The sequence below is a fragment of the Arctopsyche grandis genome, chromosome 1, assembly GCF_051622035.1.
Source record: "Arctopsyche grandis isolate Sample6627 chromosome 1, ASM5162203v2, whole genome shotgun sequence".
In the NCBI taxonomy this organism is placed as follows: Eukaryota; Metazoa; Arthropoda; class Insecta; order Trichoptera; family Hydropsychidae; genus Arctopsyche; species Arctopsyche grandis.
In genome coordinates this window covers 1,338,694-1,362,468 of record NC_135355.1, presented here as the reverse complement: position 1 = coordinate 1,362,468, position 23,775 = coordinate 1,338,694, and the positions used below count along the sequence as shown (strand labels likewise).

General features: G+C 36.3%; 4 protein-coding genes across 7 annotated transcripts; 2 read left to right on the top strand and 2 right to left on the bottom strand.

The window, feature by feature from the left end:
- Positions 1-639: 639 nt before the first annotated feature.
- On the bottom strand, positions 640-5,784 carry Ddx56 (putative ATP-dependent RNA helicase DDX56). 2 transcript variants are annotated; one of them, XM_077435684.1, is made up of 10 exons: positions 5,566-5,784; positions 5,152-5,376; positions 4,810-5,072; positions 2,543-2,803; positions 2,280-2,475; positions 2,045-2,203; positions 1,873-1,970; positions 1,529-1,670; positions 1,234-1,449; positions 640-1,158 (listed from the first exon to the last, which is right to left on the bottom strand). In XM_077435684.1, exons 1-10 carry the CDS (start codon positions 5,635-5,637, stop codon positions 1,075-1,077), a joined length of 1,716 nt encoding a protein of 571 aa, XP_077291810.1. In that variant the 5' UTR covers positions 5,638-5,784; the 3' UTR covers positions 640-1,074. The 2 variants fall into 2 exon arrangements, with proteins under 2 accessions (XP_077291810.1, XP_077291896.1); XM_077435770.1 differs by having other exon boundaries at positions 2,298-2,475.
- A 4,567-nt stretch (positions 5,785-10,351) lies between these two features.
- Positions 10,352-13,014, top strand: LOC143922654 (uncharacterized). Its single transcript, XM_077445990.1, has 2 exons — positions 10,352-10,630; positions 10,707-13,014. The coding sequence occupies exons 1-2, from the start codon at positions 10,523-10,525 to the stop codon at positions 11,496-11,498; spliced, it is 900 nt and encodes a 299-aa protein (XP_077302116.1). The 5' UTR covers positions 10,352-10,522; the 3' UTR covers positions 11,499-13,014.
- Positions 13,015-14,817: 1,803 nt separating this feature from the next.
- LOC143922610 (GTPase Era, mitochondrial-like) lies at positions 14,818-18,746 on the top strand. Of its 3 annotated transcripts, none has more exons than XR_013261598.1 (6): positions 14,818-15,240; positions 16,421-16,545; positions 16,610-16,784; positions 16,858-17,037; positions 17,102-17,515; positions 18,543-18,744. XR_013261598.1 is itself a non-coding variant. In XM_077445938.1 (6 exons), exons 1-5 carry the CDS (start codon positions 15,037-15,039, stop codon positions 17,453-17,455), a joined length of 1,038 nt encoding a protein of 345 aa, XP_077302064.1. In that variant the 5' UTR covers positions 14,923-15,036; the 3' UTR covers positions 17,456-17,478; positions 18,543-18,660. The 3 variants fall into 3 exon arrangements, 1 of the variants encoding a protein (XP_077302064.1); XR_013261599.1 differs by having other exon boundaries at positions 14,923-15,240; positions 17,102-17,542; positions 18,559-18,746; XM_077445938.1 differs by having other exon boundaries at positions 14,923-15,240; positions 17,102-17,478; positions 18,543-18,660.
- LOC143922601 (prostaglandin reductase 1-like) lies at positions 18,616-23,446 on the bottom strand. Its single transcript, XM_077445918.1, has 7 exons — positions 23,079-23,446; positions 20,751-20,853; positions 20,501-20,674; positions 20,313-20,431; positions 20,094-20,248; positions 19,084-19,195; positions 18,616-19,011 (listed from the first exon to the last, which is right to left on the bottom strand). The coding sequence occupies exons 1-7, from the start codon at positions 23,260-23,262 to the stop codon at positions 18,782-18,784; spliced, it is 1,077 nt and encodes a 358-aa protein (XP_077302044.1). The 5' UTR covers positions 23,263-23,446; the 3' UTR covers positions 18,616-18,781.
- Positions 23,447-23,775: the final 329 nt, after the last annotated feature.

Here is a 23,775-nt window from a genome sequence, read left to right as displayed (position 1 = left end):
TATAGAGCCATTGCTGATGCTGTAACAATAAAACAAAGAGGAAATTGTTAAAACCAACCCAATACATATTTAAAGGAATATGACACTAGCAGAATACAAAGCAGACACTTGTGATAATTATTAATATGCCGAGTAAAGCGTAGTTAATAAAAAGGGTCATGTTTATAGACTGACTTTATTTTAGATATGCGTAACAATGGAAAGGATAAGGAAGACTCATAACTAGAGGCTGGATAGCCAAGGGGCAGCTCATTGTTCCATTGTTGTAATTCTTTGTAAAAAAGGTTCGGCAAACCTTTAACAATGCATTTACAACATATGAACAATACGCGGCCCCTTGGCTATCCGGCCTCTACTCATAACTAACCAGGTAGATTGTATTTCTCCGAATGTATCGCCAATGCAAAACAAAATCTAATCTGCGTGTAAACCCAACATTTATAGAATGTTCTGCAACACTGAAAGGATTATATGATGTAAAATTATGCTTTAACCCCATTTTCAAAACTGTAAAATATTAATATAAACATTAAAACTAACCAAATCCTACTCCGTTACCGAGATCTTTATTCAGCCACTGATCTGAAATCATTTCATCCATGTTACACAATTGATATACAAAAAATTCAACATGTTTTTCAGTTTTTAACAATTTATTTCAGACATGATAGACAGTTTTTACTAACAAAAGTATGGCGAATCGGAAAATTCTTTCGGAATGTCGCACATTCAATGTCTCCGTAAGTATATCCTCATTGCTTCAATGTGTATTTGGTTTTCTTCAGTGCCTACACGAGCTAAAAAATACCCTAAATATGTAAAAGGTACTGAAATTGAAATCTCAAATGTAACTAACCATCAAATATTGCGCAAAACACTTTCACATATGTAGTATGAATCTGAAATCACTTTTCTTCCATAACATTATGGGATTAATTTTCTTAACATATATACAAAAAGAAAAACAATAAAGTTGAATACAAAAATATTTTTTTAATGAATTAAAACACAATAATATACAACATTTTTATTTATATATAAAACATACTAACACACATACTAACAAAAAAATTATCATGTTTCTTCCACCTTCTGTCGTTTAGAATCTTCTCTTAGCTTTTTCAAGTTTAAATTTTGTAACGGATTTTTCTGTCTAGCCTGAAAAGTATTAACATTTTTATTATATATTTTTTTTAAATACTATAATTTTTATCAATCTACCATAAAACAGACCTTATATTTAAGAGATTTCGAACTGCTAAATCGAGTCCTTTTCCTTTTCAGTGGATTTGAAGTACTCGTAGTGTTTCCAATACCTTTGATTTGCTTCAACGCTTCAGGTATTATATATTCGGGAACATCAGACAAGTGCTGTTGAATTTTAACCGTATGCAACGCTTTGTCATGACGGAGAGCTAATAATTCTTGAGGATTGTCATCGAAAAATGCCTATCAAAATAAATAAGCATTGAAAATCGATTCACATTAACAATACAACAGTGAAAAGATATAAAAAACAAACACGCACTTTAAGTTTTTTACAATTTAATAGTTCCTGTTTTATTTCTTTGAGCCTAGCTTCTCTGACGGCAATCCGAGTAACGGCTCGCCACGCGTCTCGTGATCGATATCTGAATCCTTCCACTTGCTCCAAGCAAAACTCGTACGTTCTAAAATCAAAATCCGTTATAAACCCAAGACTCATTAATACGAATTGTTTCAACGAGTCAATCACACATAAAAGTTTCAGAGAGAAGATTGTGTCGACACCAATTTGATCAATGTTATTACACTATCAATTCTGAACGAATCTGCTCATCATTAAAATATACAATACGATAAAAGACATTTGAAATCAAATGAATATCTTACTTTAAAACATTCTCCATATTATAACCTTTCGATAAACTTTCTTCGACTTCGTCCAGCAACGGGTTTTCTCTCATAGAAACGAAAGACAACACCTGGCCCTAAATCATGATACAAACAAATATGAATTTTCAATTGACAAATATTAATCAAATGTGATTTTAATATATTTTACTTGATCATTTCCGCGAGCCGTACGGCCGGCTCTATGTACGTAAGAACTGACGTCAGGTGGAAAGTCAAAATTAATAACATTTGACACACGTTGAAAATCTATACCACGAGAAACACCAGACTCTTTATCTTTAATCCTTTTAGATGTCAATTTCTTTTTCTAAAAAAAAGATAATTAATAATTTTAGTTCTATTATCATCGTAAATTCTCAATATACAACTAATTGCAAACGCACTTTTTTCTTCTTCGAGGCATTTTTCGAATCTTTCGATTCACCTTCAGGCTCTTCCAATGCTTTCTCATCGGAAGCTACAATTATCTGATAAACGTCCTTATTAAATTGGCTAACGGCTAAACATCTCACGGCGGCGGGCAACTCCGAGTTCAACACGCAAGCTGGTATTTTAAACTGCTCTAAATACAACTTCAACCTGTGAAGAGAATCGAAATAAAAAATAGGAAAAATCACACCTAAATATGCATTTGATTTAAACATACTTATAGCATCTATCAACTGTCCTGACGAAAATGATCGTTTTACCCCTCACGAGGTTCAATTTCAATAATGCGTACAGTATTGCAGCTTTATCGTTCTCTTCGGCTTTAACGTGATAGTGCTCCAGTTGAGTTATCGGAGCCAATTCCGGTTCTTCCAATTTCAGTATAACAGGATTCCGTAATACAATTTTCTTTAAATTTTGTACATCATCGGAAAGCGTCGCCGAAGCCAGTACTGATTGATAAACACTAGGCATATAACTGAAAAAATGAATAAACAAGCAAAAATTAATAATAAAAAAATATATACATATTATATATCGGGTGTCACTTTAGTATGCGGTCTACCTTCACATATCTACTTTAGTATGCGATCTACCTTCACGTTTTTACTTTAATATACGGTCTCACTGTCTCAGTTTTCGCGTGTGACAGTGAGACTGAATAATACCGACCCTAACAACCTAATCTTAAATGAATAGAGAAAACCCTAACTTAACCTGACCCTTTTTAAGGGTCAGGTCATAAAATAAATAGGTGTTGGCTGCTAAGATATGTTTTTTTAAGTTTTATTTCATCAATATTTTCACAAAAATACGGGTGACCGTTACCGCACCGAATGTTAAAAAATCGAAAATGTTCATTTACCATGCATACATATGAAAAACGGTTAGTATATATATATCAGTGGCGTGCGGTAATACTCTCTCTCTCTCCGTCGTACATCCTCACTTAATTTGCGCGAGCAGGATACAACAGGAACGAGAGGAACAGGCTTTTCCTCCCGTACCTGCGCGCGCACATTAAACACGGCTGTATGACAAAAAAAAGAGAGATAATTTCACCGCATGTCACTGATATATATTATATATACATAGTACCGTTTACCATGCACCCCTTTTTTTTGATCTTTCGAATTAAGATCTTTCGAATTTCGATCTTTGCCTTCCGATATTTGCTTTTTCGATCTTTTGACTTTCGGTGCCGCGAGGTAGACCCAAAAAAAAACATATCTAGGTTAGGTTAAGTTAGGGTTGGTCCTAAAATGGGAGGAAGTGTCAAGGGCAATGAAGGCGAACGGCCGAATTCCAGACTACCTGCTGAGGATCGTGCAAAGCTATTTCAGCGACCAGATTCTAGAATACACCACGAGGGACAGACGAGAGAAAGGGATGTACCGAGTGACGGTAGACGTTCCCCAGGGCTCGAGAGGGACGAGAAGGAAACTGTTAAAGAGCATCGTCGTCCTCGGTACAGCGGAGGACCTAACCTAACCTAAGAGAAGGAAGCTGTTGAACAGCGTCGTCTTCCTCGGTACAGCGGAGTCCACTCAAAGTAGCCACGGCGTACTCGACCGTCTCCGAAAATGCTGTTTTGGCAGTCGCAGGAATCATCCCAATTGACCTGTTTGCAGGAGAGGAAGCAGCTCTTTGACGGCTCGAGAGGCAACGCAACGGAACACTAAGAAGCATTATTCATTTAACCATTTGTCCTTATTGTATGATAAGTATTCGTGATTTGGCAGCTTCAAAAAGAACATCTAACTTTAAGCAAAAATCCATAATTGAATTTCTTAACCCTTTGCCCGCCGCAATGAATATAGCGAACAAGCCCTGAACGCGGCATCTTTTTCGCGAATTTGGCAATCGAGTTTTCGACCTTAAATACAGATTTTAATATTTACTCAAGTAACCAGATATGTTAATTAACACAAAGTATTATTTTAAACAATAAAATAAATAATATATGTCGTAGTTTTGGATTTATTGTCAAATAATCATTCTTCATAATTGTATGAAGACGTGACGTCATATTGACGAGGTTTCAGTATGGTTCCACAAAAAGCTAATTTTTGACTGGTATATATTCATTTTAAGCAAATTGAATAGATGGCATTCAACTCTCAGTAATATATTCAACCAATTTTGAGCCTTAAAACAGTTGAAATAGGCGCATATAAGGCTCAAAATCCCGTGCAAAGTTCAGAAATTCTATGGAAGACAGCCGCGCTACAGACTTGTCGCCCAAAGCTTCCATAGAAGACGGTCGCGGGCAAACGGTTAAGATTAGGTTGTTAGGGTCGGTATTTTCTTCGCTGCTGACGATATTTTGATAGAAATGCTTCGACAACATTATGGGGCGGCAGGAATAAACAAAAATTATAATAAACAGGTCATTGCTACGATACAAATAAAAAAAATAGTCGGCTGCGCTTCAAAGGTAGACCGCATACTAAAGTAGCACCCATACTAATACACTTTTATTACTTTAAGAGATTTTTAACTTCTTCTTCGTAGCCAAAGGAAAATACTAGATCTGCTTCGTCTATTACCAATACATCAAGACTGGACTTCAATTTCATATTGTTCGCTTTTAAATGAGCCAAAGCTTTCGACGGGGTCGCCACTACTATATCGGGCTTCTCCAGCAGTAGCGGTTTATACAGTTGGATTTCTCCGTCAGCAGATAAGTCGACGCATCGCACCTCGCGAGCGCACTTCACCGTTAAACTAACAATAGCAGAACAGATCTGAAATAATGTTTTATTTGTATTCATGTAGTACGTATGTATAAAATATAAAGCAGAATAGAAGACGGGGAAACCTCACCTGAGTGCAGAGTTCCTTACTGGGTGCCAAGATCAAAGCTTTGATAGACTGTTGCGCATCGGTCTGTTTAGAGTTGAGTATCTTTTGGATGACGGGTATAGAAAACGCGGCCGTCTTTCCCGAACCCGTTCTGGCCCTCAGGAGAACGTCTTTGCCTTCTAAAAGCAGTGGAATGGCCCTCTCTTGGACGAGAGTCGGCGACAACCACCCCAATTTGGCGATCGCCTGAAAGGAATACACGATATAATGTAGCCGTCCACACACGATATTTCCATATCCAGTTCCTAAATAGCAACCACAGGTTGCAATATTGGAACAGGATATGGAAATATCGGTAGTAGATATCGTGTGTGTGTGAGGACGGCGCCAATGAGATTGGCGAGGAATGTAAGGTGTGAAGAGTGAGGTGTGAACCTTCAGCAGTCGATCGTCCAATTCCATCTCGTGGAAGTTCAGCTCGGGAGGATCCTGAGGCTCGGAACCCATTTTGACTTTTGTCAAACAACGAGGGCGAAAGCAAACCCACGAGGCACTCCGCAGCCTAAGCACGCGTATTTACAGCCATGTCTGAAACTTTAAATGCTAATTCTAAAAAAAAAATTCTTCATTCTTGGCTTCTTCTGTGGCAACAACGAACAGTTGACAGTTTAGAGAGCGCTGCACGAAATACAGGGATTGTTTTCTTTCAAAATCATTTCAGTAATTTGTTGGCTATCAGATTCTTTTGCTTCCAGATTTCCCCTACTTTTGCTATACACTAAGGGCCTCAGCAGTGGCGTAGTTAGATATTTTGGGCCCTCATGCATAAATTACGTAAGGGCCCCCGTAAAATGTTTGTAAAATATTAAATAAAATTATTTTAACTACATATTTGCATAGAGTAAATAAGAAAATAAATGAAATATCTTCCTGAATGCCTGAAATATCTTCGTTCACACAAGGGCAAATCCTTCAAAGAGTGTTTGTCTGTAATAGTCCCCTGTCCAAAAAATGTTTGTATTTTAAGTAAAACCAATGAGTGAGAGGTGACTACGAGCTTGTTAAAATACAAAGTGTTCTATGGCTCAGGTCACGCAGGGCTGTTTTGGTCCTTCGGACAAATGCATCTCCGAACTCCGGAGACATATATGCAGTTAGATTAAGCGTTTCACACCCGGTGATTTCTTAGTCGCTCACATTTTTATACATTAGGTCTGGTCAGTGTAGCCGAGAGCTTTGTTCTGGGACATGTGTAATGAAATTAAATATTTATAATATAATACTGATTCTTCACAAGGTATAAAATTCCGACTGTTAAAATATTGATCAAAATGTATAAAAATAGCATTAATTTATGTACAAGTCATATGAGATTATCGAAACATATGTATGTAGTCATATTATACATAATAATATGTAAATTAAACATCCTCATTCAGCTTTCACTTTGACACTTGGTTATAATATTACACGCTGTCCAGTTCACGCATACGCCAAAGAATTTGCCGAATCCGTGAACTGGGCAACGTGCTTGCATTTTTCACGCATTCGGCAATTCTGTTGCCGAATGCGTGTAATAGACAATTTCACGGATTTGGTGTAACAAGGCACAACGGCTGCCGTAATTGACGGATTAGTGTATGCATATGGGGGCACCGAGGAGTATCCCAATGATTCACTGAATGTTGTTGAACAGCAATTTTTTTTTATATATTATATATTCAAGAATATGTTTATGTTTAATGTGTTGAAAACATAATAAATCATTGTATTTACTGTGCATAAAAGGTTTTTTTTTTTAATTTTGTCCCTGTAATTTAGATTTAGATATATATTTTAAAATTTATTTGAAAGTACATATATCATACAATTATAATATAGTAGCCAATATTGTCGATGTTCTCACAGGTATTTTTTTTTTTTTATGTATTTGAACCGCTCCATAAGATACATTTCATGTTGAAGTTAAATTATGATACAATAAAATATCCTATAAAGAACTGCAACGTGTAATTGTAAAAAAAAATGTGAACGAAACATATTGCTTATATGTAAATAAAACTTCTTAAATTAATAATAAAATCAGTTTAAACTCACTATTTTATATTTTTATTATAAAATATTATACACATATAAAAAAAAATATATATAATTTTTTATTTTTGTTTTATTGTACATTTCATCTTATGCTAATAACACTCGGCGATCTGAAGTACTTTGCATTAAATTGAAATTGTATAATTACCGAGCAAGTGGTATTGCTTTACTAATCATCGCTCTTGTATAAACATACAGAATGAATCTCTGGCAACGTCCAATTTGACTATTCCAGAAGAAAGAATTCATCGCTCCGAAGCTGAGAAACAAAAACGACCTTCTTTGTACATATAATTACACTATTGTAACAAGTGAACACAAATAAAGGATCCTCTTAGTGTTAGTACACAATCAGTGTTTTCATAGACCTTCTCGCGGTACATTTACCTCGCCTATGCGTACATGCGCCTCCCTACCTTTTATTTTGTAGGCGGGGTAGGAAGTGTTGACCGTATCCCAGCCTAACGAAACACTGTTGTGCTTGTTTTAAGTTGTTTCATTGTTTGCCTAAATATTGTACAAGTGTATTAGAATATTTGAGGAAGTTTTCTCGAAGCGGCTATTGGCTGTTGACTTGGTGTCGTGATGGCTGCTGGATCTGCAATGTGTCGTTGCTCTGGATCCGGCTGAGTTGCAAGCGTTCTTCCATTGTAGGGTAGTGTAGTGGTAGCTGGTCAGATGTTGGATGTCGACTGCTGTCGTGGTGGCTGCTGCCTGTTGACTGGTCTGCTGCTGTGTGTCGACTGAAGTTGTCTTCTTTGTGGCTGCGTTTTAACGATAGTTTATAGGGAGTGCCACTCCCTTAACCTATCCATCGAACGTGTTGTATGGGATCGGACTCTCGGTGATGTTTGTGGTGCGGGCTGGCGGCTGCTCGCTTGTGGGGTGTTTGTCGATCTGGAACACTAAGCAAAATTAGTGCAACATCTGTGGGATACTGTCGGGGTTAGTGTGTTAGTGGGTGGTTAACGGGTATGGACCGTTTGGAGGTGGTTGAGTCGACTGAAGTTGTATAGGTTGGATCTCCTTTTATATTGTTTTTGGGGGTCCACGTGACTTTACTGGCGATTGATTCTGAGAACCGCAGGTGGTGTTTACGTGTGCAAGTTATGCGAGGAATGTGGTTTGTTATTTAGGGTGGAATATTCTCGAATATGTGGCGTCGTTCCACTCGATTTAGTTTTTATCGTCCTTTGTTCCAGTGAGTCTGGATGTTTGTTCAATGGGTTGTTATTTGTGCACTTTAATGGGTGCAGGTGTTCTTCGACTTCGCGTCGTTCTGCTTGATTTGTTGGGGTGGAATTTTCTCGACTCAAGATGACGTCAATGGTTGAGCGTGAGAAATGTATTCTCCGTCGCAATTGATGTTTCGATTGCGGTGACGAGATTCCTACAACATCGTAACAAATAGCCTATAACAAAACACATTAACCCTGAACGATCGCTTCAGCAGCTGTAATGTGTGTATATGTATGGGTGACCAATGGCTGTGTGTGTGTGTCGTCGTCTCGATCAGCTTGCTCTGGAACGGTGCGGGGTGGGGGAATTATACAAAAGAGTAACGGTTATGATCTCGTTTTTATTGATGAGTAGATGGCGCGCCGGGGAGTTTCTCGGCGCTTCTCGCCTGTGCCCCTTTATGGCTGTGGCTGTGGCTGGTCAGGAAGGGTAGACCAGCCACGCCAACACCTTCTCGGTCGGAGTCTCACGAGCGTCTGAGAGCTCGCCGTGTTCGAGGCTTGGGTCGAACACGTGGTCGAGTATAGTCGGTAGACATAGTCGGTGAGGCACGACTATGGAAGCAGCCATACTCCTTCTATTATGGAGGGCTTCTATGATGCCAATGAGCGCTCGCCGTGATCGCTTGGGTGGATCACGGGGCCAGAGTTCGGGGCTTAGTTCGAGGCCGGCTTTTATGAGGGACGCTGCATCTGGCGGTCCGCGCCGGGATCACCGGGCGCCGGACCCACGGGAGAATCTAGAACGACTGACAGATGATCAGTGTAAAAGAGAGAAAACAAAAGCCGAAGCCGTAAGAGGACAACCAACGGCCATGAGCGTTTTTGGCTCGGACAAACCCTATACGTAAACTATTTTTAAAGTATATTACAGAAATTAATTAATTGTTAATAGTAATTTAGGATATTAATATAAAATGATTATAATTATGTATAATGAGGTGGCTCATGCCGAACAGTTGGTATTATGCACTGTATGTATTAATGTTAAGGTTGGTACTACCGAACCGTGTGTGGTAGCGACAGTAGTAGGCGTCGCGCCTTGACGCGCCGGTTGCGTACGCGCATCGATTACCTATTTTCTAAATAAACATAAGATTGAATTGAGATCGCTTTTACTTGTCTCTCTCTCCTGCAATCCTCCCTACTACCCAGCGGACTTCCTATAGTAATTATTATTATACATTAGAAGCATAAGCTACCTGATAACGACAGTGTCTTTATAGAACAGGTGGTCGAGTGAAAGGTTTCGACCGTTTCCCGGCCTATGGAAATTCAGTTGAGTTTGAAAGAGGATCGTTTATTTGCGTTCAATTGGTACAATGGTTATTGTATGTACGCAGAGGTTTCTTCGGAGAAGTGATCTGTATGAACTCCAGAGGCTCACTCTGCCGGTGGAGGTTGCTGCGTTGGTTTATATATGGAAGTTCTAAGCGTGGCGTGTGCAAAAGATCTCTTTGTTCTCCAGGGCACGTGTTCTCAGGACGAGAGTTTTATAACTTTGGGGTCAAAGCCAGGACGATGTCCGTAAGAGAATGGGGTCATACGCTTCCTTTGTTTCCAAGACACGTGTATACGAAGCACGTGTCGACCTATTTTCGAGGCGCGTGTTTTATAGGTTCAAGCGCCACACATGAATGCTTTTTCTTTGTTTCCACGAACACGTACGTGTAAATGATTGCCACGAGTAAACGATTGTGTCGCAGTGGCCTGGTGAGATCATTGTTTGTTGTACTATATGCCTACATCTTATTATTTTAAAATTTATTTAACGTTCGGTTAACGTCACTCTCGATCATTCGGTCACAAACTAATGAAGGTCTTGTGTGGTTCGCGAACGAACTAGATCGTAAGAGAGTGAATAAAACGCGCGCGCAACAAGACGTGCAGTGAGCGAGCGGCAGTGTTGGTGTAGTGTAGTGTAGTGCCGTCCCGTCCCGTCCCGTCCCGTCCCACTCTCGCTCATTCGGTCACGAACTGATGAGGAGTGAGGGAACTAGTTCGTCTAGTTTACCTGTGGGAACGCTCTAGGAGCGACCTAGTTCAGTGCAGGGACGATGGAGTGCAGGCTTTGTCTTGGACCAGCTCCGGCCGAATCGTCCGTCTCCATCTTCCAGAGACCAGAGCGTCTGGAGCAACGCATTCGGACCTGCTGTCAAATTTATGTAGGTTACTGGTTACAGGTTACAATTATTGTGGACCCAATTGGTCAACTCTTAATCCTACTTCTTTCATCTGCAGGTTAAAAGAGGCGATGGGTTGCCAGACACGGTGTGTCTTTCGTGTAAGACCAATCTGGAATCGTTGATCAGCTTTCGAAAGGCTTGTTTTCGAAGCAACGAAACGTCCCAACTGAGGTTAGATGATTGCTTGAAGATCAAGACTGAAGAAGTTATATTGGAAGATGTAATATGGGACGATGAGCCTTCACTACCACCAATTCACCGAAAGAATAGTGAAATTTGCTTAGAGCCATTTCCCAATAAATCCGAACTTGTGTTGCACAAAAAAACACACACTGGAGAAAAGCATATGTTCATATGTGACATTTGTTTAAAATCATTTTCTCAAAAATCTTACCTCGAGAGACATAAAAAATTGCATGCTGGGCTAAAACCATACAAGTGTGACATTTGTTTAAAATCATTTAGTCAAAAAAATACAATTGTGTCACATTTGAGATCTCACACGGGGGAAAAGCCATACAAGTGTGAAATTTGTTTAAAATCATTTACTTATAACAATGTACTTGTGATACATTTAAGATCTCACACGGGGGAAAAGCCTTACAATTGTGAAATTTGTCTAAAATCATTTAATCAAAAATCTAACCTCGAGAAACATAAAATATTGCATGCTGCGATAAAACCCCACAAATGTGACATTTGTTTAAGATCATATGCTCGTAAAAATCTATTTGTGTCACATTTGAGATCTCACACGGGGGAAAGGCCTTACAAGTGTGAAATTTGTGTGAAATCATTTGTTCGAAAAGGTGCACTTGTCAGACATTTAAGAACTCAACACGGGTAAAATGCCATACAAGTGCGAAATTTGGCTGAAATCATTTACTGAAAAATGTAAAAAATTGCATGTTGGGATAAAAATACACAAATGTGACATTTTTATTAAATCATTTATTTATAAAAATATACTTGTGTCATATTTGAGATGTCACAAGGGGGGAAACGTCTTACAAGTGTGAAATTTGTTTAAAATCATTTACTCGAAAATCTATCCTCCCGTCACATAATAAATTTCATACTTGGATAAATATAAAAAAAATTAATAAATTGTTGATCCTTTATTATATTCTACTGACCGTTTAGAAAAAGTTATTGATCAAGTTTATAAATAATTAGTGATAAATTTTTCATTTTTGGAATTATAAAATAACCAGACGATTTGTTGGGTTTGGTGATTACTAGTCAAATGTGAACCTGTCACAGGACAACTGGTCGCTCTAGATCGGTCACTGGTGATCATACGTCACGCTAAAACTGGTCACACGCTAAAACTGGTCACGAGATAACTGGTCACACGCTAAAACTGGTCACGAGAAAACTGGTCACACGCTAAAACTGGTCACACGCTGAAACTGTTCACGAGAAAATTGTTCACACCCAAAAATTTAAAATTGGTCACACAAACAAAAATATTCTCAAATACTTCTTATTTACGAAATTTGTATTATTATCGACTAGACATATGTTCGAGCCAAAGACCCTCGTGGCCGTGGCCGTTGTTTGTGGTCTTCGCGAGGAGTTCGCGGGCATCTCATCAGAGTCAGCTCATCTGACGCTCTCTAGCCACGCCGAGAAGGTTGGCTATCGCTTTTTTTGCGTTCATTTTACTTTGACAGTTTGAATGTCAGATCAAAGTTTAATCTTAATTCACCGCGGTAAATGTACTATGAGGAGGGAGGTCTATGAAAACACTGATTGTGTTAGTAAGAGGATCCTTTATTTATGTTCACTTGTTACAATAGTAATTATATGTACAAAAAGATGGTCATTTTCGTTTCTCAGCCTCGGAGCCAATGGGACGTTCCCAGAGATTCATTCTGCATGTTTGTAAAAGAGCGATGATTATGCAATCGTCTTCATCTTTAATATGGACGGTATCTAAAAGTGAATTCGTCATTTTATAATGAACTTTTTACATCTCATCTACATAAATAAATCGTCGGTAACATTATTTGTTTATCTTTGTTCATTGTATAACATTTTCTATTCTATTTCTATTATTTACAATTGAATATATTATAATATATATTCAATTGTAAATAGGTTTTTGAGCTCTTTTTCCTATTATGCGGTGCATTAACATTAGAATAATATAATACTATGATTACTAAGCAAATAAAATAAAATTGTAAAATAGAAAATGATCAGTAGATCAGTAGCTATTAAAATAGATATAATATGTATTGTGAACATAATTTCGTAATAATAAAAAGCATTTAAAAATCAAACCAAATAATATATATTCAAGAATATGTTTATGTATAATGTGTTGAAAACATAATAAATCATTGAATTTACTGTGCATAAAAGGTTTTTTTTTTAATTTTGTCCCTGTGTTTGTTTTTAACAATCCGGATAATCGTGGTTCTATCGTACATACATATGACTTACTTATCAATACATTGGTAATTAAATCGGTGATAGTCAGCAACTCAAAACAATAACACTTGTACTATTCCATATTTTTCACTTCTCATATTCAACAATTAGCAATGTTTTATATATGTACAAAACATGAAAATATAGGTCTGGTGCATGGATCTTATCTCAAAGCTACGAACTGAATTGCTCCCGATGAAATATAAGCGACCAGGCTCGACGGCTGCCGTAATTGACGGATTAGTGAATGTATGTGGGGGCACCGAGGAATATCCCAATGATTCACTGAATGTTGTTGAACAGCAATTTTTTTTAATATATTATATATTCAAGAATATGTTTATGTATAATGTGTTGAAAACATAATAAATCATTGTATTTACTGTGCATTTAAGGTTTTTTTTTTTAATTTTGTCCCTGTAATTTAGATTTAGGTATATATTTTAAAATTTATTTGAAAGTACATATATCATACAATTATAATATAGTAGCCAATATTGTCGATGTTCTCACAGGTATTTTTTTTTTTTTATGTATTTGAACCGCTTCATAAGATACATTTCATGTTGAAGTTAAATTATGATACAATAAAGTGTCGTATAAAGTAGTGCTTCCCGATTACTTTCATGTCCCCCTAAATTTGAAATAATTAATTCCCGGCCCCTAAAAAAATTTTTTTTCTAGTTAAAAGGTTTATTTGGAAGCAATTATTACAATTATAATACACATATTTATATTTAGTACAAAATTATAGGAACTTGCTTAAAAACATTTTTTTTAAATAAAAACTATACACACATGAAACAATTTAATGCGATAGATGAGGTCGTATGTCTTTACATAACAAATCGATATCGAGTACAATGTCAGAAATGCTAACTCGCAAAGCATCTTCCAAAGTTTCCGTGGAAAGGCATGACCTTTGCTTATTTTTTAATATAAGTAATGACGAAAATGCTGTTTCGCATAGGTACGGTGGCGAGTACTAGTAATTACGTCAATTCGGATGGGAAACTTAGATATGCAACCTGGCTCGATATCTAGTTTTCATTGCAGCTAGTGCCGAAAAGCCCGTTTCGAATAAATAAGACGTTACAAATGGTAGAAGCACTTGCATTGCTTTGCAATACAAATATTCATACTATCCACTAAGATTCATCCAAAATTTAATTATGGTTTAATTTTGAAACTTTTGTTTTAGTGAGCTATCGCATGATAATTCTATCAATTTTTCTTTTTCGATGGTTGTCAGCTCGAATTCGTCTTCTTCATTGTAGTTAAATGGATTCTGTATCCACAAAAATTTTGAGAAATCAAGGTCTTTGAAATAATTGGAAAAATTCAGCACTAAACCATCCAAGTGGTCAATAAAAAGATTTTTACTTGCTTCAATATTGGCTGTGGCCCAGAAATCTTTGGAAAGTGAAAACATATCCAACTCATTCTTTTGTAAATTTGATTTCCATAACTTCAAATTTTTAATGAAAGCTTTTACTTTGTCTTTTTGAACAAGTGGGTTTATTTGTGATCCCTGCATTGCTTTATTTAAACCGCTCAATTTTCCAAAAGTTTCAACCAAATAGGCAAGTTCATGTCTCTTCATGTTGGTTTTCTTCGAGAAAGGTTGCTAATTAAATGTGTATATAAAAATGAAAGAAAAATAAAAATAAACATTCATGCATTGAATTTTTACTGTTTAGCTACGATATGAAGTTTTATTTATTTGTAGATATAATCTAGATCTATATCGACCAGTTGACCTGTGACAGGTTCACATTTGACTAGTAGTCCGTTTACCTCAAGAATATCGAATTATCGGCTTTGGTCTACTTGCCTAGCCTTTGGGCCTAATCGACAACATCACGTTGTCGTTTGACGTTTCTTCGTTGTCCGTCACTTGTGTTCGAATTTAGCTTTCACTTTTGTGCCCCACTGTTTGAGCCACAATGTTGAAGAGTTTCAACTGCTACTGCAGTTTACTGATACGAAATCCACATTCATACCCGAAACAATTCATCACTTCATTGAAGTTGTTCTCCACGGATGTATTACCTCAAGAAAGTCACATTGAGAAAATTATCAAAGTTGCTATCGTCGGTGTGCCAAATGCGGGCAAAAGTACTGTAATTAACGCTCTACTAGATCGAAAGGTGATTCAAAATGTTGCAACCATCCTATTTAGGAAATTATCGTATAATTTCGTTATTATTATTAGTACTACGCAATGCTTCATGTCTCTTGTTTGCAGACGACGTTAAATTATTCTTTGCTGTTAAGGATGAGAGGCAAGCCTCTCTCCTTCAAGCGGATATTAACGCTGTTTTAGAGTTCAGTTCCAGTTTGGGGCTTGAACTGAATGTGCCATTATGAGTTATGGACGTGCGAATTCGCTCTATTGTCACGGATATTCCATCGGATCCGTATTGTTGAAGCGTGTGGAATCTATGGTCGACTTGGGTATCACTTTTGATCCTCAATTCACCTTTCACAACCACATCAAGACAGTCGCTGACGTTTCCCTTCGTCGACTTGGATTTGTCTTGAGATATGCTAAGTTATTCTCCAACCCCTTGTATTCCCGCTTGCTTTTCAACTCGCTTGTTAGAAGTAAGCTAGAGTATAATGCGATTGTGTGGAATCCGCATGAAGCAAACTACTCTCTTATTATCGAAAAAGTGCAAAAAGCATTTCTTCGTTTTCTATATAAGAAAGAGTACGGGTATCACCCATATCTCTATCCCACTCCGTTCCTTTTGGGCATGCTTGGGTATAATTCCCTTGAACTTCGGAGAAACTTCTCGTTAATTCGTTTCGTTCTCCAGCTACTGCGTGGTAATACGTCATGCCCGTTGTTGCCGGAACAGTTGGGACTTTATGTACCTAATAATTATATGCGTGGTAGACATCATCATTTAATGGTTGTACCTCCTGCTCGCACAGTTCTTTTTCGAATGGCTCCTATACCAAGAGCTATTCGACTTCTCAATGAAATCGTTGCTGCCGTCCCTGAATGTGATATTTTCCACCTCGGTGAGCGTAGATTATCGGATATTATTTTAACATATTTATCTGGTAACCTGCGCTCATCATTACTTTCTTAATTTGAATGTAATGTATGAGTGGAATCTTAATCTACTCTCTTCCATTTGGGCCTCGCTGTGATTTTATATTTTATTCATATTTTGCTTTATTTTATTTTACTTTTTCTTTCTCCTTTGTACATTTTTATGTACTATTTTAATTTTGTTCAATGTATACAAAGAATGGGATTTATGGATATAGTCCAAAACTATTAATAAATAATTAATTATTCTGTCAATCGTTTTTCAGGTCTGCGCCACTTCAAATAAAGTCCACACAACGAAAACTAAAGCCGAAGCCATTTGCAATGTCGACAAAACCCAAATAGTATTTTTAGATACGCCCGGTCTAATCTCACCGAAAGAAAAGAAAAAGTAATTGTTATATTTTCCGCTTTAGTTAGAATCGCAGTATTTTTAACATGTTAAGTATTTTCAGATATAATCTACCCGAGTCGATGCGTCTCGACATCTCCAATTGCCTTAAAAACTCTGACATAATCGGTGTAATCCAAGATGTAGGAAGTCCGTGGACGAGAGAATTCATACACAGAGGGCTTGTAGAGCTTTTAGAGAAATTTGACCGTCGGCCTAGTTTTCTAATTCTTAATAAGGCACGAACTCTACTGAAAATTCGTGTGTAAAAGTCACGCAAATACCTACAACTAAAACTTAAATCATTTACAGATAGATCTGATGAAGTCTAAACGCAAACTGTTGGACGTAGTTCGAATTCTATGCAATAATAAAATAGCCGGTTTACCCATAAGTAAACTTTCCCAGGAAGGACCTATGAATGGTTTCGGTGGATTCTCCGACGTATTTATGATATCAGCTTTAGAAGGCGATGGATTGAACTCCATCAAGGTTAATAAAAATAAATGAAATTATATTCTTCGAACATTATATGTATATGATTTGCCCGTTGCAGGAATATCTTATGAAAAATGCTAAACCTGGTAAATGGTTATACCCAGAATCCGATTGGACTAACCAATCTCAAGAGACTCTCATATTGGAGGCGATACGAGCTAAATTTTTAGATTTTCTCCCACAAGAGATACCTTACCAGCTCAAAACCGAATTGGAACATTTGGATGACAACGGAAAAGTACTTAGCTGTATGGCAGTAGTCACGTGCCCCTCTGAAAGAATAATGAAATTGGTATCCGGCGTGAACAATGGGAGATTACAGCAGATTTCCGACTCCGTCAGATATGATTTAATGAATATGTTTAAGAAATCTATTACGTTGACTATATCCCTTCGAGCGGGTAGTCAATAAATTATACAGGATATGAACTTTTTGCCGTCTTGTTAAATGCCCAAACCCAATTAACCGTTTGCCCGCGGCAATAAATATAGCGAACAAGTCCTGTACGCGGCGGCACCTTTTTCGCGAATTTGGCAATCGAGTTTTTGATCTTAAATACAGATTTTAATATTTACTCAAGTAACCATATATGTTAATTAACACAAAGTATTATTTTAAACAATAGAATACATAATATATCTCTTAGTTTTGGCTTAATTGTCAAATAATCATTCTTCATACAATTGAGACGTATCGTCGCCATTGTTCAACAGACGTGACGTCACATAAACGTGGTTTTAGTATGGTTCCACAAAAAACTAAGTTTTGACTGGTATATATTCATTTTAAGAAATTGAATAGATGGCATTCAACTCTCAGTAATATATTCAACCAATTTTGAACCTTAAAACAGTTGAAATAGGCGCATATAAGGTTCAAAATCCCGTGCAAAGTTCAGAAATTCTACGGAAGACAGCCGCGCTACAGACTTGTCGCGCAAAGTTTCCATAGAAGACGGCCGTGGGCAAACGGTTAATGACACTTTGAATGCAAATATAGGAGTAAACCTTTAAACCGTCTACCAGTTGTAATTTTTGAAACAAAAAAACTTTAAATTTGCAACCTTTTTGTATTTAATTAAGAACTACTTAGCGCGGCTGTCTTCCATAGAATTTCTGAACTTTGCACGGGATTTTGAGCCTTATATGCGCCAATTTCAACTGTTTTAAGGTTCAAAATTGGTTGAATATATTATTGAGAGTTGAATGCCATCTATTTAATTTGCTTAAAATGAATATATACCAGTCAAACTTAGTTTTTTGTGGAACCATACTGAAACCTCGTTTATGTGACGTCACGTCTGTTGAACAATGGCGACGATTCGTCTCAATTGTATGAAGAATGATTATTTGACAATTAAGCCAAAACTAAGAGATATATTATGTATTTAATTGTTTAAAATAATACTTTATGTGTTAATTAACATATCTGGTTATTTGAGTAAATATTAAAATCTGTATTTAAGGTTGAAAACTCGATTGCCAAATTCGCGAAAAAGGTGCCGCCGCGTACAGGGGTTGTTCGCTATATTTATTGCCGCGGGCAAAGGGTTAAATGCAACTTAATGATTTCAATATTGATTTGTATTTTCTTGTAGAAATATATAAAGAAATCTATTTGTATTTATTTTATTTTAGAAAAAATATGAGGCATTCTATTCTATTTATATATTATAATAAAATATATTTATGTACATATATTGAAAAAATATGGTCGTATTGTATTTGTGCACATAATTTAAACTTTCACTATTGCTTTTCCGGTGTTTTCTCCACGAAGCATACTCGTAAACGCTTCAAACATGTTTTCAAAACCATCCGTTACAGTTTCCTTGTGTTTGAGCTTTCCTTCTTTAATCCATTTCAAATTCTGACCGATTCCCTCGTTCCATCGATTCAACCATCTCGTCACGAGGAATCCCTCCATTTTCAATTGGTTAAAAACGAAAGTAGGCTGTAAGATCGGAACTAAAAACAAACAATCGTGAAATCACAACATACATATGATATTTAACAAAAGTAAAGGATAATTCGAATTACCTTTTGGCATTTTCGATATATCAGTATTGTAAACGGAAATTGCTCCGCACACTGAGATCCTTCCGAAAGTATTCATTCGGTTAATAATAGCGGAGCTTAGTTCACCTCCGACCTAAAATTTTAAATTCATATACCTATATATAATATATATAATAATAAATTAATTAATAAAATGGAGGAAATATAATATAAAAATATAGCCAGCAGTATAGCTCGGTTGTTAAGCTTCTGCTTAGCGTTGTGAGGTGCCGGGTTCGATCCCAGGGCCGGGCCTCGAGTGAAAATGAATTTTTCAGAGTATGCTGCCTGTTACACCTGGATTTGTGACTACAGGTTGATCGTTTCCTATTAGAGTTTGCCAATTTTCTCTGATTTCATTGTTGAAACGGTTCCCGGTAAAAATTGGCCAAAAATCCTTCCTATACAATATGTCACCAATAACACTGACCAACAAAAAATCACGTTTTTGAGTTACCAGAGTGGAGACTAACCAATCTTTACTAACTTTGACCCACTGAATTCGAATATGATAATGATTTTTGTTGGTTGGTGATTGTTTACGAGATATGAGCGTTTAAAAAAATGCGCGATTTTTACAGTTTTTGGCTTTTGCGGTCTTTAACTCAAAATCTAGTATTGCTGTGCTCAAAGTGAGTATTGGAATCAATAGTCAGATGTTTTTCCTATTGATTGCGATATTTCATTGCTTTAAAATACGTATAATTAATTGTCTAGCGAATTTTAAAAGTCAAAAATATATTTTTTTCCGTGCTATTTTTCATTTATTTGCCAAATTTTTTATTTCACCACGTTTATAAGGATTGGTTTTCTATCTCGATATTTTTCTTATTTATCTAAACGTACTAACTCAAGCGGTAATTGCAATTTAAATGCTTTCGTTGTGTATACGGTTGTAACGCGAAATGTGTTGGTGCAAGCGAGATGGCATGTAGTCCGATCGCTGTACTCTGTGAGGTATGTGTTGTCATTAAAATAAAAAAAAAAATAACATTATCAAAATAGCAGTCGACTCCTTTGTGAGCAGATTCCTTAAGAGCCTGGTCGGGGTTCACTTTTTTATAATTGTAAGCATAGTCGAATCCCATTTGATTCTTCAGCCAATTGCACTTTTCATCGGAGCCAGCGAATCCGATGACTCTGCATCCTTAAAAAAATAAATACACTTGAGTGAAACGCCTGAAATCAAAATAAAACAAATATTTTTATACCTTTCAATTTGGCGATTTGTCCGACATGACTTCCGACAGCTCCAGCAGCACCGGTGATGACGACAGTCTCGTTGGGTTTAGGTCGACAGATTTCTAAGAATCCGAAATACGCCGTGTTCCTATGAAAAACATCATTTAATAAAATAAAAGCTAACTTAATAAAGAAAAAACCATCAGCGAAATCTTACCCAGGCATTCCGAGAACACCGAGACCGAGAGATGGTGACAAATCTCCGAAATCGGGCAATATGTAAGGTTTGTTTTCAGATTCTTTGTCATCGCTGATCGTGTAATCCCTCCAGCCGAAGCTTCCAACGACCAATTTACCGACGGGAAATTTGCTGCTTTTGCTTTCAACAATTCTGTAATTCAAAACTGAGCATTATATATACGGTGTACATTTGTAGCGTATAAATGGATGTTCAAATGGATGCATACTCGGCGACTTGAGAACCAATCATCAATGATCCAACTGGATACCTCATCATGTACGGTCTCATGTAAGGATCGACGCTCAGATACTTCGCTTTACATAGAAATTCTGAAATTTAATTACACGACATTAAGAATATATATATATTTTTACTTCATCTATGTACGTAGTAATAATAGATGAAGTTTTGTGATCATGCGAAAATTCCAACTCTTGACTGATTCGAACTCGGAATCGATCGCTGATCACGTTTTCATGATCTAGAAAAAATGTGTGTGTGTATTTTGAACCCCGTTAGTCCTATTGAACTGAAATTTAGTATCGGTTACTGAAATTCTTATCGATACGACATAAATTTTTAAGTTGACCGGAAATGGTGTCCCCTTTTTTTAAGTTTTTGAATTCAATTATCTCCCAAACTGCTAACTGAATCAGACTGAAATTATTTTGTATGTAATAGAGTTGTATATTCTAATATTTTTTGAATATTTTTACCTGAACCGGAAGTAGTACTTTTACTCTAGTTTTATTCTCATTTTTCGCATTGTGAATGAAATACATACATTATTAATTTACTTACTTATATTTAAACCTATTTCATTACCAATAATTCAATAAATTGGGTTACATGTCAATTTTTAATGATTTTTCAATTCTTTTAATTTTTAATATAATGAAAATCGCTATTATTTTTATTACTAACAATTTTATACGTTGGCAAGAAAAATCAATCTTACTAAAATCGTTCAAGTTGGAGTCGGAGTCGGTAAATTTAGAACTGACTCCACAGCCCTGGTATATATGTAAATTTAATTTATATTTATTTAAATGTATGATAGATTCTTTCCTGGAGCCACAAATTAGATGCCAAATGCCAAGAAATTAGAGATCTCAACAATGAATTGCCAAAATTCTAAATTGCTTCGAGCTAAAGAAGAACTGACGGGAAACGAGAAACGAATATTGAAGAACGTCGAAAATTAAGAAATGAATTTCCGAGGTACTTTACATTTCGAGCGCCAAATAAAAGTAATTGCTTGCAACTTTTTGTACAAGGCTTTTCTATGTTTGGTTTTGAAATGATTAGTATAATTTTTTAAATTTAACTGTTTCCTTTTCTTACATAGAATCTTTCGGCGACTACAAAGAGGACAAAGAAGCTAAAAATGCGCAATATTTAGAAAAATTGTCAAAGAAAAGGCTGAAATGAAAACCACTTTGGATCAAACATTAACTTTCTATGCTATGTATATTTATTTTTTTATTATTGAGCATTTCGGTAACCAATTTTTGTTTTTTAAAGATTGTAATCGGATGATTATTTTATCAATGGTTTTATCATTTTTTTAATCTGAAGTGGAAGCCACTGCATTTTAAGCGTTATTTTTCTATATGTATAATTCATGTAGGAATTGAATATACATATTTATTTATGCATCATTGAATGTAATGGCCGGTCGGCGAGACTGAAGGTCTGCATTGAATTTGCATTGATTTGCAAATTAGATGGATTATTTAATAAGCTTGGCGATATTTCTCGCATACTGTTTCAACCAGATATATATATGTTATTATAACATTTCTCTGGTTTCAACGACTAACCGTTTGCCCGCGGCCGTCTTCTATGGAAGCTTTGGGCGACAAGTCTGTAGCACGGCTGTCCATTCCATAGAATTTATGAACTTTGCACGGGATTTTGAGCCTTATATGCGCCTATTTCAACTGTTTTAAGGTTCAAAATTTGTTGAATATATTACTGAGAGTTAAATGCCATCTATTCAATTTGCTTAAAATGAATATATACCAGTCAAAATTAGTGGTTTTGTAGAACGATACTGAAACCTTGTCTATGTGACGTCACGTCTTCATACAATTATGAAGAATGATTATTTGACAATTAATGCAAAACTACGAGATATATTATGCATTTTATTGTATAAAATAATACTTTATGTGTTGATTAACATATCTGGTTACTTGAGTAAATATTAAAATCTGTATTTAAGGTCGAAAACTCGATTGCCAAATTCGCGAAAAAGGTGCCGTGTACAGGGCTTGTTCACTATATTTATTGCCATGGGCAAACGGTTAAACTACATCTATGTAAAATAGTATTAGTAACTTGGTTATCAACAAACATTCGATAATTCATACTGTCGAAAGTGTAATAAGTTTACAATTGACCATAGGTGTTTTGCAAATCGAATAGAAAGAGACAGCATGTATGAGATACATGTATGTTATTATCAAATTGACTGCAAAGTCCAATTATTTGAACACTTGCCATCTCCGTCTCTTGAATAGGATAGAAAGAGATAGAATGATGTTTTAACCTCCATCGGCGAGTGAAGGCAACTCCTCCTCCACCAGTTTGAGGTCTGTCTTCTTGGGCTCTCCCTGGAAGTGGGTGACCATCAGATACTTCCTGGCTTTGACCATTCTGCTGCTGCTGGTGCTGAACGCTCGTGCGAAGCCGGCGAAAGACGTTGCCCAATTGCTCGCCATTATCACTATCATTTACGACGTGACTTTACTTCATATACAACGCTACCTGTGGCTGCCACAGTGTCACCGATTCGTTTTATCTGGTTTTGTTATCTTGCCTATCAAACATTGAGAGTGATTCATTTTATTTTTGACCTGTGAATATCTCGATACATTCTTTAGGCACCATAGAAATGTTATGATAATAGAAGTGCCTTTACGAATAAATGAAATGTGTCAATAATACGCGGTACATGTCCATAACAATGCGTACGGAATATGATCAGGGTTATCACATATTCGCTACAGAAATTAAAGTTTTATTTTGATATGGATTTATTTACAATTTGAGTACCTACATGTTGGTGTTGGGTGTTGTTTATTTTTATCCACTTTTTTACATACCTCTTCTGACTTTCACTTACGATTATTGTATTTGACTGAACTCTTAACTTAACGTGTAATGTATAGTTTCAACAAAAATATCTATAATATTGTAGGAATCTCGTCATCGTCATCGTCATCGAAACATTCGAGAATATTCCA

Excerpts from the sequence above, each read along its gene's own strand:
- Ddx56 (XM_077435684.1), bottom strand. The coding sequence starts at position 5,637 with ATGGGTTCCGAGCCTCAGGATCCTCCCGAGCTGAACTTCCACGAGATG. Across the intron at positions 5,377-5,565 it reads TGGACGATCGACTGCTGAAG|GCGATCGCCAAATTGGGGTG; the intron begins GTTCACACCTCA and ends TATTCCTTTCAG. Across the intron at positions 2,204-2,279 it reads ATGCCTCGAAGAAGAAAAAA|AAAAAGAAATTGACATCTAA; the intron begins GTGCGTTTGCAA and ends TCTTTTTTTTAG.
- LOC143922654 (XM_077445990.1), top strand. The coding sequence starts at position 10,523 with ATGGAGTGCAGGCTTTGTCTTGGACCAGCTCCGGCCGAATCGTCCGTC. Across the intron at positions 10,631-10,706 it reads GGACCTGCTGTCAAATTTAT|GTTAAAAGAGGCGATGGGTT; the intron begins GTAGGTTACTGG and ends TTTCATCTGCAG.
- LOC143922610 (XM_077445938.1), top strand. The coding sequence starts at position 15,037 with ATGTTGAAGAGTTTCAACTGCTACTGCAGTTTACTGATACGAAATCCA. Across the intron at positions 16,546-16,609 it reads TCACCGAAAGAAAAGAAAAA|ATATAATCTACCCGAGTCGA; the intron begins GTAATTGTTATA and ends AAGTATTTTCAG. Across the intron at positions 16,785-16,857 it reads GTTTTCTAATTCTTAATAAG|ATAGATCTGATGAAGTCTAA; the intron begins GCACGAACTCTA and ends AATCATTTACAG.
- LOC143922601 (XM_077445918.1), bottom strand. The coding sequence starts at position 23,262 with ATGATAGTGATAATGGCGAGCAATTGGGCAACGTCTTTCGCCGGCTTC. Across the intron at positions 20,432-20,500 it reads GGTGTTCTCGGAATGCCTGG|GAACACGGCGTATTTCGGAT; the intron begins GTAAGATTTCGC and ends TGTTTTTCATAG. Across the intron at positions 19,196-20,093 it reads TCGACTGCTATTTTGATAAT|GTCGGAGGTGAACTAAGCTC; the intron begins GTTATTTTTTTT and ends TTAAAATTTTAG.